This window comes from Pongo pygmaeus, chromosome 1 (assembly GCF_028885625.2).
Source record: "Pongo pygmaeus isolate AG05252 chromosome 1, NHGRI_mPonPyg2-v2.0_pri, whole genome shotgun sequence".
Lineage (NCBI taxonomy): Eukaryota > Metazoa > Chordata > Mammalia > Primates > Hominidae > Pongo > Pongo pygmaeus.
In genome coordinates, this window is record NC_072373.2 from 82,000,672 (window position 1) to 82,016,961 (window position 16,290).

The 16,290-nt window shown below is 48.8% G+C and overlaps 1 protein-coding gene across 19 annotated transcripts in view; it reads left to right on the forward strand.

Moving 5' to 3' along the window:
- The window catches only part of GPR161 (G protein-coupled receptor 161), a 57,443-nt gene extending 42,033 nt beyond the window's left edge, over positions 1–15,410 (forward strand). For 17 of the 19 annotated variants that reach the window (XM_054451478.2, XM_063649131.1, XM_063649155.1 and 14 more), the window contains 3 exons: positions 4,266–4,370; positions 7,232–7,351; positions 9,148–15,410. In XM_054451478.2, coding sequence (XP_054307453.1) covers positions 4,266–4,370; positions 7,232–7,351; positions 9,148–9,413 — 491 coding nt within the window. In that variant the 3' untranslated portion in view covers positions 9,414–15,410. Of the gene's footprint in view, positions 1–4,265; positions 4,371–7,231; positions 7,352–7,873; positions 8,065–9,147 lie in introns of all 19 variants that reach the window. The other 2 variants (XR_010123219.1, XR_010123220.1) reach the window with 2 other exon arrangements.
- Positions 15,411–16,290: the final 880 nt, after the last annotated feature.

Here is a 16,290-nt window from a genome sequence, read left to right on the forward strand (position 1 = left end):
TGGCCCTTTCCCACTGACTCAGGACACATTTGTGGATCTTGCCTCTAGCATTTTTACTGTGTAGTTTTGAGGTCAAGGAGCTGGATTTTTAGGGCCAAGGTGAAAGGAGACCATCACCTGGCCAAGCCACTGGGAGAGATTTGGAGAACATTCAGCTCGGACCACAGTCCTCATCTCTTGCCAGATGACTTTGGGCAACTCTTCAAACCACTCTAGTTAATTTCTCATCTTCATGAAATAGGTCTTTCTTCCACTTTTCTTCTCAAGAGTGTGAAAGAAATAATGACTGTAATTATGCACACCCAGTGTCATTGATGACAGGAGATCCTTTCCATGTGGCGATGAGACACACTGGCATCACTGATTTATTTCACGGGCTGATGGAGTTTTATTTCACGGGCTGATGGAGTTTTATTTCCAAGAGAGGAAGGAAGTCTGGGACTTTTAACCATAGGAAAAAAATTTCTCTATATCTCAGTATTTTAACCACTGAAATGCCCACCCCTGCTAGTTGCAAGCCCACATTTTCACATATGACCTGTGATCCAGGAGTCCATTCAATGTTGGGCTTCATTTCACTGATTAATGTATTAGTCCAGATTTTGTAAAATCACTTGTCTTCTAGGCAAAAAATAATAGATGTTTTCTAGATCAATGAAGTTAAAATGAAGAAGGAAAAAAAATGAGGACAGAAAATGGAGCAGGAAAGGGTTCATAGAACAAAAAGAAACACCTGCTTTTGAGGCCAAGCTTTTCCATGCAAGTCACTTGCAGGTGTCCTAGAAGAGCTGGTGAAGCTGTGAGCACAGGCGGAAAACACCAGCTGTGGTTGGTTTGGCACATTCCAGGCAGCTGGTGGTCTCATCTTCATTTAGGGAAAGCAGGCTTGTGGGATGCTTTTGGGCTGAAGAGCTTATGGGATGGGTTCCAAGTTGTTGGCCTTTCCGAGGAATGGGAGCTGGGGCGGGGGTGGGGGATGGTTCCTCTTGTTCTTCCCTGAAGGTCCTGATCCCAGGAGGAGGCAGCACATCAGTAAGAGTCTGGGAACCAAAGCAGAATGTGGTGCCCCAGCCCAGCCGCTCACCCTGCGCTGTCCATGGCTTTCTGACTGCAGGAGAGAGCCCTGGCCTCTGCCTTGTGTCCCTGGTCCCTGTGTCTGAGCCAGGGCTGACCAGACCCTCTGTGGGCAAGGCCTTGATCTGCAGCAGATTCTGAAACCCTAATCACTTCCCCTGCCACTGGCTCACCTTAGTGTTAACTAGAGGTATGAAGGATGATCTGATCTGTCTCAGAGCCAGCAAGAAGCAACTTGGAGGCTCTTTCTTGGTTCTGTTCCTCTCAATTTGTATGGGCACTTGGAAAGTTTTAACCAAAGTAAGTGGAATAAGCTTTCCTAAAAGCAGTGCATATGAGCAAAGGCAGAAGCAGAATCCCACACATTTCTGGAGCTTCCCAGCTGACTTGGATGTCAGGAGTCTCTTGGGCACTTGACAGTGTGTCCTTTATATCTAGCAGATTTCAGCCATAATCAGTGGTTTTGCTTCTCTCATTCTGTTTGTCCCAAAGTGAGGAAGCACAAAATCTTAGGCTTTCCATGGGTGCCAAATGTCGCTGGGCCAACAAATACCTTCTGCTTGTAAGGTCTCCTTAGCCAATTCCCACGGGGAAGGTCACTTAGGAATTTAGATCTCTGGACTTCCTGGAGGTTGCCGCGCAGCGCCACCATGTGGCAGATAGGTCAGCCCTGCATGGACATTGCTAAATGCTAAATGCTACCAGGTGGTCTTAGGATGTTAAAGCACCAATAGAAAGCTGACTGGTGGCTACTGGCAATGGGAGCCAAGAAGAGGCTTCAGGAGAAAGTGCAGGCAGCCCCTCCACCCACCCTTCCGCTGGCCAACCCAGAACCTTCACTCCAGCCAGGGCTGGAGAGCCCGAGCACCACCCCTCTCCCCAGCCAGGGAGGGTGGCCCAGGCAGGATCCGGGGCACCCCCTCCAAACGCCGCCCTTACGAGACCCTTGAAGCTCCTGGGCATAGAGCCTTTCCCATTATCTCCTGTGAAGGACACTGACTCACGTTTGTCCAGAGGAAAACACCTCGCTCCAGGTTCTTCCTTGAGAGGGCTTAGCTCAAGGGCAGGGAGGGTGACCCCAGAGCCTTTGGATTTACTCCCTTGCCTTCCTAAGTTCCTTTGCTGGTGGCATCTAGAGGTCTTCTAGTTACTTCAAAGTACCTGCAAATTTATCTCAGAATCATGCCCCTGTTCTTTCAGCTTCTCAGAGCACTGTGACTTTTGCCCACCGCATGCCTCTGGAGAGCCACAAACCTGATTCCCTGAGCTTGTGTCTTTGTGCTTTTTTCTTGAGGGGTTGGATTGTGCTCAGCCCAGTAAATATATTGTTTCATGTGAACAATCTCAGGGTAATTGTCTCCACCCTCCGCTGGTAAATGCTGCATAAACACAGAGGAGAGGGATGCCACCTGGCTGCCCCGTTTCCAGACCTTTTAGCTGAGCCACATTGGCCTGGCTCAGACCATTCCTCCCACTGGTGCAGACCAAGACATGTTCCTGGCTTTCACCGCAGCCTCAGAGATGGTGTCCAAAACCCACTGCGGCTTCAGCCATCCCAGCTGGCAGGAGATGCCCCCACAGGCTCTGCTCCCTAAGCCAGGCCTCCTGCTGAACACAGTCATGTTCCCAGGCCGAGAGCCTGGGGAGATGGGCATATGCGGGGGAGAGGATTGGGGCCTTTCTGGTCCCAGCTCCCTACAGTAACCCCCAGTCAAGGGGAAGGCCCCTTGCAAAAGCAGGATTCCCAAAAGCGCTGAGAGGGGAGTTCTGAGAGAAGCCTGCTGTGACCGGCCCGCCTTCCTACACTACGTCCTCCTTGGCTCAGGGAAGAAAGGAGAAAGTGCATCTATTGCCTCGTAACCTCTGAAGAATTAGGGTAGAATGAAGGAATAGGGTCTCCTCCTATTTGTGAGTGTATCATAAAATACAAGTGTCCTTTATGGCAGATCGCAAAATCTGCCAGGCAGTGGATCTTCATGAGCTCCGAGGAGTTTGACTTCTTGTGCTTTGTTTTTAATTTCTAAGAGCGTTTTGTTATCTCCATGTTCCTTTTTTCATAGCCTGCAGCTCTTTTTTTATTTTCCTAACATTCTGAGGATGACCCATTGTAATATTTTTTGCTCTCTTAAGCTCCCTGCATTGAATCCTCTGAGGTCCATTTTTCTTTTCTTTTTTCCCATCTCTGTCTTTCATGCTAGTACCTTCCTTTAAATGTCTAGTGATCCTTGGGCACCCCTTCACCTCTAATAATGAGGGCCTAGAAAACCACAGGGAAGCCCTGGGTGGTGGGATGCAGGCAGGCTTCCTGACTGTGGGTTGGTCTGGCAGGGCCATTTCATAGGCACCTGACTCTACTGCCTGCAAGTCTTTCCTCTAGGCTTGGTGGATTTTCCCAGGGAAGAGTTCTGCAGTCTCCAGCCCAGGTTAAGTGGGAAAAGGGGCCAGGGTCCCACTACTTAATATGTAAATTTCCACGACACCCTCAGTTTTTACTGTGTCGCTTCTGCTGCGGCTGTGCCCGGGGCTCACTCTCTCTCCTCTCCTACCAACACTGCGGTCTGGCGCCCGAGGCCTAGCCTGGAGAAGAGCAGTGGCTCCTGGCCCCCTACCCCCCAACTCCGTTCCTGAGTTTTCAGAGCCTGGTGACACCTGCCTCTCCCAAACCTCCCCGTTGCCAACCTCAGTTCTCTATTCCAGGTCAGCTTATCACTCTCACCCATCTGCTTTCCAGCTTACAAAAATTCTCTCCTTCCTTTGGGGTGTAAGCCTCTTAAAAATCCCTCTTTGATAATTCAAGTAGGATTTCAGAAGGTGAATGTGGGGTTGAACCCTCCATCTTTAACAGGAAGATCTTCTCACCTCACATTTTCCCTCCTGCCTGCCTTGGTGTTCTGTTTTGTCTGTTTTTTGATTGTGCTCCCTGGCCCTCTGTCATCCATCACCTTGGTGGTGTTTGACATTGTCAGGAGAGTTTCCCCTTTGGGGAACCCAGTGAGTGCTGCTGACACAGTGGGACAGAAAAGAGTGGTGAGCCAGGAGGGAGCAGCTAAGCTCTCCTGTCTTTCAGGGAGTTGAGAGTGAGTTTTGCAAGGGCGAACAGGAGGGCAGGAGATGGGTCTGTGGGGAAACGGAGGCTGGGGCCCCTCCTTGCAGAGTGTGATTGTGTTGTCAATGCCAATTTTGTCTTTCAGACCTGGGCCTGTCCCCACACCTCACGGCACTCATGGCAGGTGGACAGCCCCTGGGGCACAGCAGCAGCACGGGGGACACTGGCTTCAGCTGCTCCCAGGACTCAGGTAACCAGCGTGCTTTATAAGCCTCTCGCCTGTCGCGTTTTCCCCGTGTTGCGTTTCCCCCATGTCGCGTTTCCCCAGTGCAGGCTCAAGAGCTGGTGGAGGGGCATTTCCCACAGTGGGTGGGGGGTGAGAATCATAAGTCTGAGTTTCCAGTCGTGGCTTTGACTTTTCAGCTTTCCTGTGTCTCAGTTTCTTCCTCTACAAAATGGGGCTCTCAGTTCCTGTTCTCTCTGCCTCACAGTGTTACTGGGGGGTTGAAAGTGAGTGAAAGCCTTTGCAAAGTTAAAATGAGAAATGATTGTGATGATAATAACCACTGACCCAGAGGGGCCTTGGAGTCAGCCTGCCTGGTCTTCGGTCTCCAGTTGGCTTTTTAAGAGCTGTGTTATCTCAAGCAAGTTGCGTGATCTCCTCCTAAACCCTCAACTTTCCCCATCTGTGAAATGGGGGTACTAATCCCCATTACAGGGCAGCTGTGAGAATTGAGAGACTTACGAATGTGAAGCACTCATCTTGTTCTTGGCACAGAAGGAGCCCTCCAGCAAGGTCAGCTGGCCTTGTCGCCTCACTCCATGTCCTTTGATATGAAACTCGGTCTCCCTGTAGAAACGCATCTCCACCACAAATCCTGCGGAGCCCTCCCTTTAGCCTCTGCCTAAAGGATCTTGCAAGCCCAGGGCTGCTCCTTGTCTGAGCAGTCGGCTTCCTGGCATCAGAGTCATGGCACCGGGGAGGTGGGGAGCTGCAGATGCTGTATCCTGTGCTGGAAGCACGCTGTTAGAGCCGCAGGAGGCCCTGGGCAGAGGTGCGTGGGCAGAGGCAGGGAGTGCCTCTGTCAGTCACACCCATGGCTCCGCATTGCTGAGGAAGAGCCAGGGTGTCTGGCCACGCCTGCTGCCCATCCCCGGGCTGGCTATTGGTGCACTGGCGCCTGGAGGGAGTGCTGCTGAAGCTGCACAAAGCCGCATGCCTGGCAGTGGGTCTGCCTCTCCCAGCTCCTCCATCTCTCTGCCCTTGGGAGCCTTTGAAAAATCACCTTTGACTTGACCTGGGTTTCCTGTTCCCCATGAGTGCTCCAGGGCTGCGCCTGAGCCTGTGTCATGGAACTCAGGGGTGAGCCTTGGGGTTGGCACCAGGACCAGGCCATGACCTCTCTTAGTCACGGAGAATTTTCCTTGGAAAATTTCTTACCTGGCAACCCAGAGGGCCCCGCATCACACAGAGTCATATATGAAGCACTGATCACACCATGCCCTCTAGGCCTGAGTCCCTCGTGTGATTTAAGGAAAGTCTCTGTTACTCCCCAGTCTGCTTCCCTGTTCTCAGACAACTAAAGGGATCCAGAGGCACTGCAACATTCATTCATTCATTCATTCAGCAGTTATTTGCCACGTTCCTGCCTTGGCCGGACCCTGTGCCAGGTGCTGGGGGCACAGTGGTGAACTGCCATTGTTGTGGAGGCTTCGGTTCATAAAAGATTGAACTGTAAAGTATATAAAGGTTGTAAAGTATACAATTCTCATTGAATTGTATACTTTAAATGAGTCAGTTACATGGCATGTGAATTACATCTCCATAAAACTGGTTTTGAAAGATGATGAATGTGTCGAGAGCTGTGAAAGGAGAAGCCCTAGTGGAGTGGGAGCCCGTGGGCTGCTATGGATAGGGGAGTTAGAGAGACTGCTCTGAGCATGCGATGTCGAAAGCTGAAGCATACGTGGAAGGTGCCCCAGCGCAAGGAGTGAGGGGACAGCATTGTAGCAGAAGAAAGAGCATGGGCTTCGGGGCACACAGATCTGGTGTGAATCTCAGCCCTGCCCTTTGTTCGCTGTGTCCTTATCAGGAATGATGGCCCTCAATTTAGCCCCTGCTGTGTGCAAGCACTGTGCTAGATGTTTAACATGTCTCAACTCAAAATCCCCACAACTCCGTGAGGTAGACTGAATGATGACCCCAGGTTTACAGACGTGGAAAGATACTGAGGCATTAAATAACCTGCCAGTGATCCTAGGTCTGTCCGACCCGAGCCTGTGTGTTTAACCACCATATTCTGCCTCCCAAGGGACTGTTTCTTCTGTATGTTGGGTAATCACACCTCTGCGAGGTGCTCTGAAACAGCATCTAAAGAGCTCCAGGTTTCTCTTTCTTCCTTATTTTCTGAGCTTCAAGGCCTTGATGGATTGAAAGCTGGAAGCTAAGAACAGGGCTGGATCTGACACTGGTCTTAGTGTTGGGGCAGGGCACTGTTGAGTGATGAGTCCCATCTCAGCTCTTCCTTCCCTGTCTTCCCTCTGCCCCATTCCCTCTGCCTGCTCTGCCCACCTATCTCTAGTAGGACTTCCCTGACCTTCTCCCTTTATTTCCCTGCTTTTTAGGGGTATATTTGTTAATTATTTTTTTATCCCCAAATAACTACATTTTGGAGCTTTAAATGTTTATTTAGTACAACATATTTTAACTGTGGTGATAGAAATTCAGACTGTAAGAAGAATCACTCAGAATATAAAGTTCCTTTTAGTAGGACCCTCTCCTCCACTCAGCCCTTCTCCCCACTTCCCTTCCATGCTGGGTCGGCAGATGCCATGCTTCTGGGGTCTGGTCATTGAGGCACATAACCCCCTACTTCAGATAACTTGGCTGCATTTTTTGTGTGGCTGACGCAGCCCCACCAGCTGTCGGCAAACTCCCTGAAACAGGATGACAGGCGGGTGTTTCTTGGGCACGTGCTGCAGCGCAGTCAGCTGTTCTTGATGATGGGTTTGGATGAACGGGAGAGAGGGGTGGAAGGGGTGTTGAGGGGAGAAGAGGCCAGGAGGACTTTAGATTGTAGTTACATATGCACAATCTGCCTGTTGTTTTAGGGACAGATATGATGCTGCTTGAGGACTACACGTCTGATGACAACCCTCCCTCTCACTGCACTTGCCCACCCAAGAGAAGGAGCTCGGTGACATTTGAGGATGAAGTGGAACAAATCAAAGGTTGGTTTCTGTGACTGATTGCTTCAAGAAAACATAGGGAAACGGAAAAGATCTTAGGACAATTCCTTGGCTCAGGCTGGCTCCCGTCCCGGAATATACCAGGGCTCCATCCCTCTGCCCACTCCCTGGTTACTCCCAGCCCTGTTGGTCTCACCTGAGTCCTTAGGCACCCAGCTCTCAGAGCAAGCAGCATTGAAGGCTGGGCAAACAATGGCTGTCAAACTCCACACACACACACACACACACACACACCCCTCCCACACGTGTTTACACACACAGCCCAGATCCTGGGTGAGGTATGGCTGTAACTGAACCTTCTCTCCCTGAGCCTCACTTTCCTCCTGTGGAAAATGAGATAATGGCCCAATGAGTGTATCTGCTTTGCTGGAGGCCGAAGCTGCCATCTTGCTTGTCCGTCGCTCCTACAGCGGTGAAGGCCCTTGGGTCCTGTGAGGAGAATGAGTTCTGCCGCAGCCCAGTCCCTACATTTTTCTACTCCATCTCTTCCCCACTCACCCCCAGGACTGTTGTTTACTCTGGAACTTGGAATTCGTTTCCCATCCGGACATGCTGATTAGGAGAGTGACAAGAGCCATCCAGATACCAACATGACTGGGCTGTGGATTTGGTGGAGTCCAGGGGCTGTACAATGTAAGGAGGCTCTTCAGAAATGTTGAATATGGAAATAAATATGGCCTCTGTCAGAGTTTTAGGTTCGTAATTAATCACCTCTCTTCTCCACACCCCTCCCTGAGTTCAGAATGAATGGAGAGGTTGTTACAGAGGTCAGAGGTGGAAAACAGTTGATTCGCTTCACTGGCAAAGCCGATTATAGAACAGAGCTTGGGCCAGCAGCCTCATGGGCTTTATAATATATTGCCTTTCTATAGGAAAAAATGAACTAAATGCTCCCCAACCCCCCAGCCCACGTAGGGCCACACTTGCCCCATCACTCCTGCTTTGTGAGTGTGGCAGCTCCAAAGGCACCCTCCAGGTGGTGCAAGAGCAAGGCACTGCCAGGGGATCCCCCCCTGCCATGAGTGAGTGGCAGGGCAGAGAGTGGCTGGAGGTCCCTCCAGTCTTCCCCTCTTGGAGAGTGGGGTACAGGTTGCCTACTCTCCAGAAAATGTAAGGAGGAGAGGATAAATTGTTCCCCTGAAATGTCCAGAGAAAATAGGCAATGAGTTAATAATAACAGGGAACAGGGTGTGAAATTGAAGGGCTCCCCCTCTCTCACTTCTGTTCATTTTAGTTTAAGGCTCCTAATCCTGGGAGGGGGCTTGAACCTGTAATGTCACGTCCAACCTTGAGGTTCTGCATGGGGAATCTCTGAGCAAATATGGAGAGGAGAGAGATGACATTAGGGTTTGTGGAAGTTTTATTACACTGCTTCAGGGAGCTCAAAGACCAGAATACTCTTTCAAAGATGTAAAAATGTTGATTAGCATTAGTAGAAAGTATTTATCAAGTCTTTTCTATGGGTCAGACATAGGCCAAACATCTTAGAAAGAATTCCCTCCTTTAGTTATCACAGTAACTTCTTGGAGTAAGAGATGTCTTAATATCTTCTCTTACAGATGAGGAAACTGAGGCTAGATTAGATACTTTTTCCAAGATTTCCCAGGTAGGAAGTCAGGGAGTCAAAAGCTTTTGGTCTAGGAATCGAACTTTGAAACCCACGCCCTTAACTGCGGTTTGTCTCCCTCCCTGGGGTGGTGGAGCAGCAGCAGGCTTGTCCCCAAGGTAGTCCCCAAGCCTGGCTCCTCAGCTGACTTTTTTTCTGCCTTCTCCCTCAGAAGCTGCCAAGAACTCGATTCTTCATGTGAAAGCTGAAGTACACAAGTCCTTGGACAGTTACGCAGCAAGCTTGGCCAAAGCCATTGAGGCCGAAGCCAAAATCAACTTATTTGGGGAGGAGGCTTTGCCAGGGGTCTTGCTCACAGCACGGACTGTCCCGGGGGGCGGCTTTGGGGGCCGCCGAGGCAGCAGAACTCTTGTGAGCCAGAGGCTGCAGTTGCAGAGCATTGAAGAAGGAGATGTTTTAGCTGCCGAGCAGAGATGAGGGTCTCAGGGTGCCCTGGGGCTGCAGCCTGAGAGGCTGGCGCGGGGAGGAGTTCCCATCACCGCCTGTGCCGTGGCCTTGGGAGCATGTCACTGTGTACAGATGTCCACACACAGGGAAGGAGCAGCATCTGGTGTGCAGCCACCAGGACAAGGACCGAAAATAATGTCTACAGTCCATGGCTTCAGCGTTTCCAGAGACCACATGTGAGCTTCTTTTAGGTCCCAGTGATGGGACCAGAAGCATCTAAAGCAAAACAAAAACAAACAAACAAAAAAACCCGTCTAGAGATGTGGCTGTGGCTTTTTGGGAGGTGAGGCATGGGAGGACCAGAGACGAAGGGCTTGGAAGGAGACCCCCACATGCATCATTTCCTCTTCACACTGTGTGCTGGGAGTCCAGCCGTGCACTGTGCCAGACGCCTCAGGAGGAGAACCCTCCCCAGTGTACTGTGGAGGATGACACAGCACTTCTTCTTAATGACACGCGACCGTCCTGGAGGTGCCTCTACATGGTTGATGCGGGCAGTGTGGGACCCTCAGTTCTAGGACTGGTCCGCAGAGAGAGCACCCAGGAGCAGAGCACTTCAGAGCGGTCCTCAGTGGCGCCACCTGCTGGTGCTAATACGGACAGCCACAGGCCTCTTGAGGACTGGCCCACCCTGTCCACTTCCCTACTGACAAGTTCTTTGGTATTTCAAAAGGGAGAAACCACTATAAAAGACAAGAGGAAGGTCAGGTACTAGGTGTTTCATTTCCAGAATTTAGAAAAAATCCATTTAAGATGTACCACTGTTTTACCGGACTGAATGGGACTGTAGTGCCAAGCACAGCCAGGAAATAGAGAAACTGTTATTATGGAAGGGAATTTGTTCACATGGGAAAGCCTCATTAAATAGATGCTATGTGTGATGTTTGAGTGACCAATGAAAATAGCTAGCTTCAGTTCTGCATGGCACACTCCCAAGAGCAACAGTTACTATTATCACAAGCCTGGCATAAAATAAGATAGAAGCAGCCCTGGACCCAGAGCCAGCAACCTGGGTTATTGGCCCAGCTCTGTCTTTGTGTGCACATGTCATTTGGAACATCTTGTCACCTTTCTAGGTCCTCTGTAAAGTGGGAAAACGGAGTGGAGTTGGACTGAATAGTCTCCAAGATCATTTCCAGCTCTGATCTTTGGTGTTCTCAGGATTTGTAAAGCAGAGATAGGTAAAACACAAAAGCAGACCAACGGACCAACCTTTGTTGGTGTGGGTTGCTCAAGCACGTGTGAAGTGCAGCCAGATCAAGGTTCTGCGGCCTTGTCTGCCCTGTCCGTTAGAGCACAATCTGGATAGAATGCCAGCCACCAAGACGCGTGAGGGGCAGGGTCACCATCTCAGAAGGAGAAGCACAGGAATGTGATTGGGATGGTTAAACCTCTCTTCTCCTCCCTTTGTGCTGGAACAGCAGTTGAAGTTTGGTCCTGGAGTAATTGCTGTGATGACTTGGGAAGCCACTGATCTCCTCTTGCGTCTGCCCTTGGCCTGCATCATGACTAAATAAGTTCAGGACTTCTCTGCTTTGGTTGGCAGAAGGTGGATTCCAAGGAGATCTTGCTGGTTGCTAAGAAGCAGCTATTCTAGAAAGTGAATTACCCTTGTGGTGTTTTCTTTGGGGCCTAGCTAGCGCCTGGTGAGGTTGTGTTTTTGTGTTGTGTGGCAGAACCAATGGTTAGCTGGTCCCCTGGTCTGCAGTTTGTAAAAGACCTTTCATGAGGCCTGGAGTCTTGCTACCTGTGGTGATTGAACTCAACTATTCTGGGTCACCTGGATGCCAGGCGCTGGCCTAGCTTCTGGATGGGAGTGGGGAGGAGCAGAGGGCAGGTTCACCTGTGCAGGTCAGACACTCCGCTCCCATCACTGGATGGCATTCCTACGTCTGTGTGTGGTTCACGTTTTCTATATATATTCCCTGTATATATTTTTTCTAGCACTTGTCTACTTTCTGAAGGGACCATATTCCTGATCAACTAGTGTGCACAGAGGTGGAACAGGGCAGCGAGACCTTTATCTCTAGGATGGGTTGCTGGTTAGGTGTAGGCGTTCTTGAGTGCAGCAGCTTGGCTTTGAAACGCGAGGGTTGGAGAATGTTCCCCTGACTGTACTAGACTGGGCTCTAGGGAAAGAATCCTGAGACAGCTCCCCACTCCCCCACTGACCCCACACTAGCTGGGATATTATAGAATTTAATCTAAATAAATCCAGAAATACTGCATTTCACAAAATGATTCACTGTGTTTCCCTTTTTTTACTGAGGTCCAATTCGTTTAGTCGTCTACCAGACACTGCACATCCAGTGTATGCGAAGCACCAGGGAGGCTCTGTAGGCAATACCACTAAAGTGTGCACTCTGATTTAGGGAGCAGGACCTGTGGATACCGATTCTAATAACTAGCAAAGTCAAGTCGTGGTTATAGAAAGAAGTGTGGCTTCAGAGGGAGGTGGGTATTTCCAACTACGGAGTTAGGGATGGCTCCATGAGGTAGGTGACAGTTTGAGCTAAGTCTTGAAGGATGTTTGGCAGCTAGAACCGTATTTTTCATATTCAGGAATTCAAATTTGCCTTTATTCAGCTAGAGAGAAAGAGAGAAGGGGCGGGTGGGGGAGAAGGAAAAGAGAATTTTCACACATTCTGAAGTTCCCGAGAGCATTTTTGAGGATATCTGCCATTAGTGCAGAAGGTCAAAACCCCAAGTGCCCCCACTAAACCCAGCCTCATTAGCTGTAAACTGCCATACAGTGGCAGGCCTGCAGCCTTCCTGATGGGACCACATGGACAGTGGCACATGGGACATTTGGCTACTCGTTAGCTTAAACAACTCAGTCCTGTGTCTTCTGGTTTTGACAAGACCACATTTAGGACTGCTGCCCATCTCTGCCTCTTTCATTGAGATTTCTGCCTTACTGGGTCCCTGTGCTATGCCACAGATACCAGGTTTGGGGTTGTTTTGACCCAGAAGGCATTGGGAGTCCCACATTACAGAGCACACGCACAGCTCAACACAGCCATTTCCCTGGCCAGAGGCACCAAGACTGAAGTTCAGGCCCTTAGACACTAGGTGGCAGCGGTGTGGCTGTGCAGAGCTAAGGATGAACCTGAGAGCTTGTTTGCCTCTGGCTGAGCACTCTTGTTTTGAATTCCTTTGCCCTTATCGTGTAGTCCACGGCCTTGGTGACCAAGGACCACCTGGCTAGCCTGCTTACATGCATGACCCCATCCAGGTTCACAGGTATTGCCACTGAGTGATCTTAGGTAGATCACTGCTCCTGGAGAAGCAGAGTTGAGGAGTGTAAGACAAGGGCCATCTAGTGCCAATGTTCCTTGATTCTTATTTGAGGAGCTACTATGTGGTCTTTCTGTAAACAAGTGAACAACCAATGAGACTAAATATTTGCAATAGATAGGCTAAAGAATTTGGGTTGAGACAGGAGAAGGAGGAAAAGTGCTTTGATACAATGACAGATTGTTAAGTCTGTTCAGATTTACCTGAATATTTTCCATCCCGACAATATGCCTCTTAGATACTTGCAGATTAGACATGTCTCTGGATGGACCACAAGATACATTCACAACATGTGTTTAGCCTTGAGCCCTGGCTGTGTCCTGTCTGGAAGGAACTGTGAGGATGATGTGGCTATAAAGAGGCAGTGAGCTGGCATGTGACTGCCTTCTGTGGGCCTGACCTATTTGACATTTGAGGGCCTATGATGTGCTAGGTGCTGTGTTAGGTACTTCCAAATGCTTTATCTCATTTTACCCCAGTGCAAATGTGATATAGTGAGGATGGTGAAGACGTGAGTATGGTTAAGTCATGAGTTCAGATCCCATACTTACAATTACGTGGGTGTTTTCAAACAAGTCACTACTTAATGAGTTTCCTCATCTGTGAAGGGAAGTTTAGTCATCTGTTTCTATGTGGAGACACACAGGATTGAGGGAGTCCTCCGTCACAGGGTGATTGTCTGGATTCTATGAGGAAATACTTGGAAAGCATGCAGCACAATGCCTGGGGTGCAGCTGAAGCTGAGCCACTGGTGTTTCTTCACAGTATCTCTTTGGGGAGAGTGTATTATTCTTGTTTTATAGGGATCTCTATAATGAAGTGAGAATCTTGAAAATATAACTGTTATCCTAGATGGGAGGTGTTAAAGGTTTTTGCCTTCGGAATTATCATATTTGTTGCACAGCAAGGAAGGACTTTCAGAAAAGCAGGGACGTGGTGAGGAAGAGAAGGCAATAGAGAGCAGGGAGGAAAGGCTAAGTAGCATCTGTAACTTGAGAGGTCTAAGGGAGCCAAAATGAGATTTTCTATTAAAAACGTCTATCCTTGGCCAGGCGTGGTGCCTCACGCCTGTAATCCCAGCACTTTGCGGGGTCGAGACGGGCAGATCACCTGAGGTCAGGAGTTCGAGACCAGCCTGACCAATATGGAGAAACCCTGTCTCTACTAAAAATACAAAATTAGTTGCGCGTGGTGGTGGGTGCCTGTAATCCCAGCTACTCAGGAGCCTGAGGCAGGAGAATCACTTGAACCCAGGAGGCGGAGGTTGCAGTGAGCCGAGATTGCGCCATTGCACTCCAGCCTGGGCAACAAGAGCGAAACTCCGCCTAAAAAAAGAAAAAAAAGAAAAAGTCTATCCTCTACGCTACTGGCCTGTTTGTACAAAGATAAAATCATTCTAATCTGTCCTGAATGACTATCAAAGATGATCAAACCCCCAGGGCCTGGTGTAAAGTTCCAAATCATAGCACAAATACAGCTTGACCTTCCTTACAGTCCAGAAAAGACATTCTCCCTGAGAAATGCCCTTGGTTGCTGAGGACAGCTCTGTCCTGTAGTGACAGAGTGACTGCCTGGCTGTGGCTCTTGGGTTCACAGAATCCCTAATCCTCCAAGCCCCTAAGAGGCAGGGCAGGGATGCTATCCACAATATATGCAGCACCCCAGATGGAGCCTGTGGGAGAGACAGGAAATTACTGTCTTCACCGTAGGCAAAGGAGAATGGCTGTGATCAGCCATATATGCCTACAAGAAGGAGCAGAGCCATACTGTCCTTGTGGGTTGGGAGAGGGGACACAGAATCCAGGGCAATTGTCTGAGGTCTCAAAGTAAGTTAAGCCAGAGTCAGAGCCAAACTCCAAGTCTTGGCCAAGGGGATGAGAAAAGCAAGGAGCCAGTCTTACAGGTCAAGGAAGATGAGGGATAGTTAAGAGTCACCAATATCATAGAACACGCCAGCAGGGCTTTATTAGGTAGGTAGAACTATTATAAACCAAGGATCTTGGGAGATATTAATATCTGCTGGCCAGACCTAAAAAAAACTGAAGGCCCAAGGAAAGTGACTGGACTCACTGGAAAGTATCTAACAAATACTTTGGATTCCAAAGTATTTCCAATACCTTGAAGATTCCTTTGAAAATATCAAAGCACAAACTCAAATCTGCACAAGATTACAAAAGCACAATTTTGGTCAGTGTTATTTTTAGAATGCAATACACAAAGCTGTGTTCATTTCTCTCAGCAAGCATTTTCCTGGGTAGTATTAATAGCTTAGGAATCAAATGCCACTTTTGTTTTTCCTTTTTTCACTAGTTTGAAATACCACAAATCACAGGTGAGTCAGTCCTCCCAGAGGAAAAGACAGTCCTAGGGAGAATCACAGGCCTGGAAGACAAGACCACACTGAGAGCAGTAGAAGGAACCTGCATGCTTAAGGGACAGAGGACTGTGTTGTGTTCTCATAATAGACCCCTGTATGAAGAAGTGGTTAAAAACCAACCCTCGAAAAACAAAAATCCCTGGCTAATCCTGAAATATATTTAACTTGAAGTCTTTGGATGATTTTTTTAAGGTTAAAAAATGTTTAGGATTATTATAAATCAATATTTATAAAAAGCAACAGTGTATTTGGAATTTTTGTTTACCTGATTAAATATGTTTTTGGTATGTGTATAGCTGTGGAAATGGTGAATTTGTACTTGGACTTGTGGTCTGTGGACTTTGTTGGGTGCCTCTGCCTTTCTCCCATTTTCTGCAGCCATATCCCTATTGCCAACCTCCCCTCCCATGGGCTAAAGCAAGGGAGACAGAGCAGAAAGGGGTGGATTGCTGCAGAATTGGTGGGGGAGTGCCCATACCAGAGTCACTTGGCAAATACTCATCCATGCATTTTTCATAAATTCCTCCAAGGCAATTAAATTCAGATAACTGTTTAAATGACCTACTTCTCACCATGCCCAAGAAACACTCTTAACCCAAAGTTTTTATGGGAGCTATGCCGTCTATCCATCTACAGAAGTATTTTCTATCCCATAACCAAAGTCAAAGAGGGCAAGAGGCAGATTATTGTTACCATTGAGACTCAGAACCACCTCAGGGCATGAAACCCATCTTTTTCTGACCCCCTTACCTGCTACCACTGAAATCATCTTCCAAGTGGATGGTAGCCCTAGGGTCCAGTTTGCTGAGCTTTCTGAGGTCCTCTGACACACACCCAATCTTGGAAGCAGCCAGCACTTGTGAATTCTGCCTCTGTAGAATGTTTTCTCTCTTTGCTGCCTCCTGATGGCTTGTCTGGCTTGCCCTGCTTCTGGGCAATACACACCATCAAAACTGCAAAATCACTGTGGGTGGGGTACCCAGTTCATTTAACAAATACTTTTTCTATTATTTCTTATTTTTTTGAGATTGAGTCTCGCTCTGTTGCCCAGGCTGGAGTGCAATGGCGCAATCTCGGCTCACTGCAATCTCTGCCTCCCAGTTCAAGCTATTCTCCTGCCTCAGTCTCCTGAGTAGCTGGGATTACAGACACATGCCACCATGCCTGGCTAAT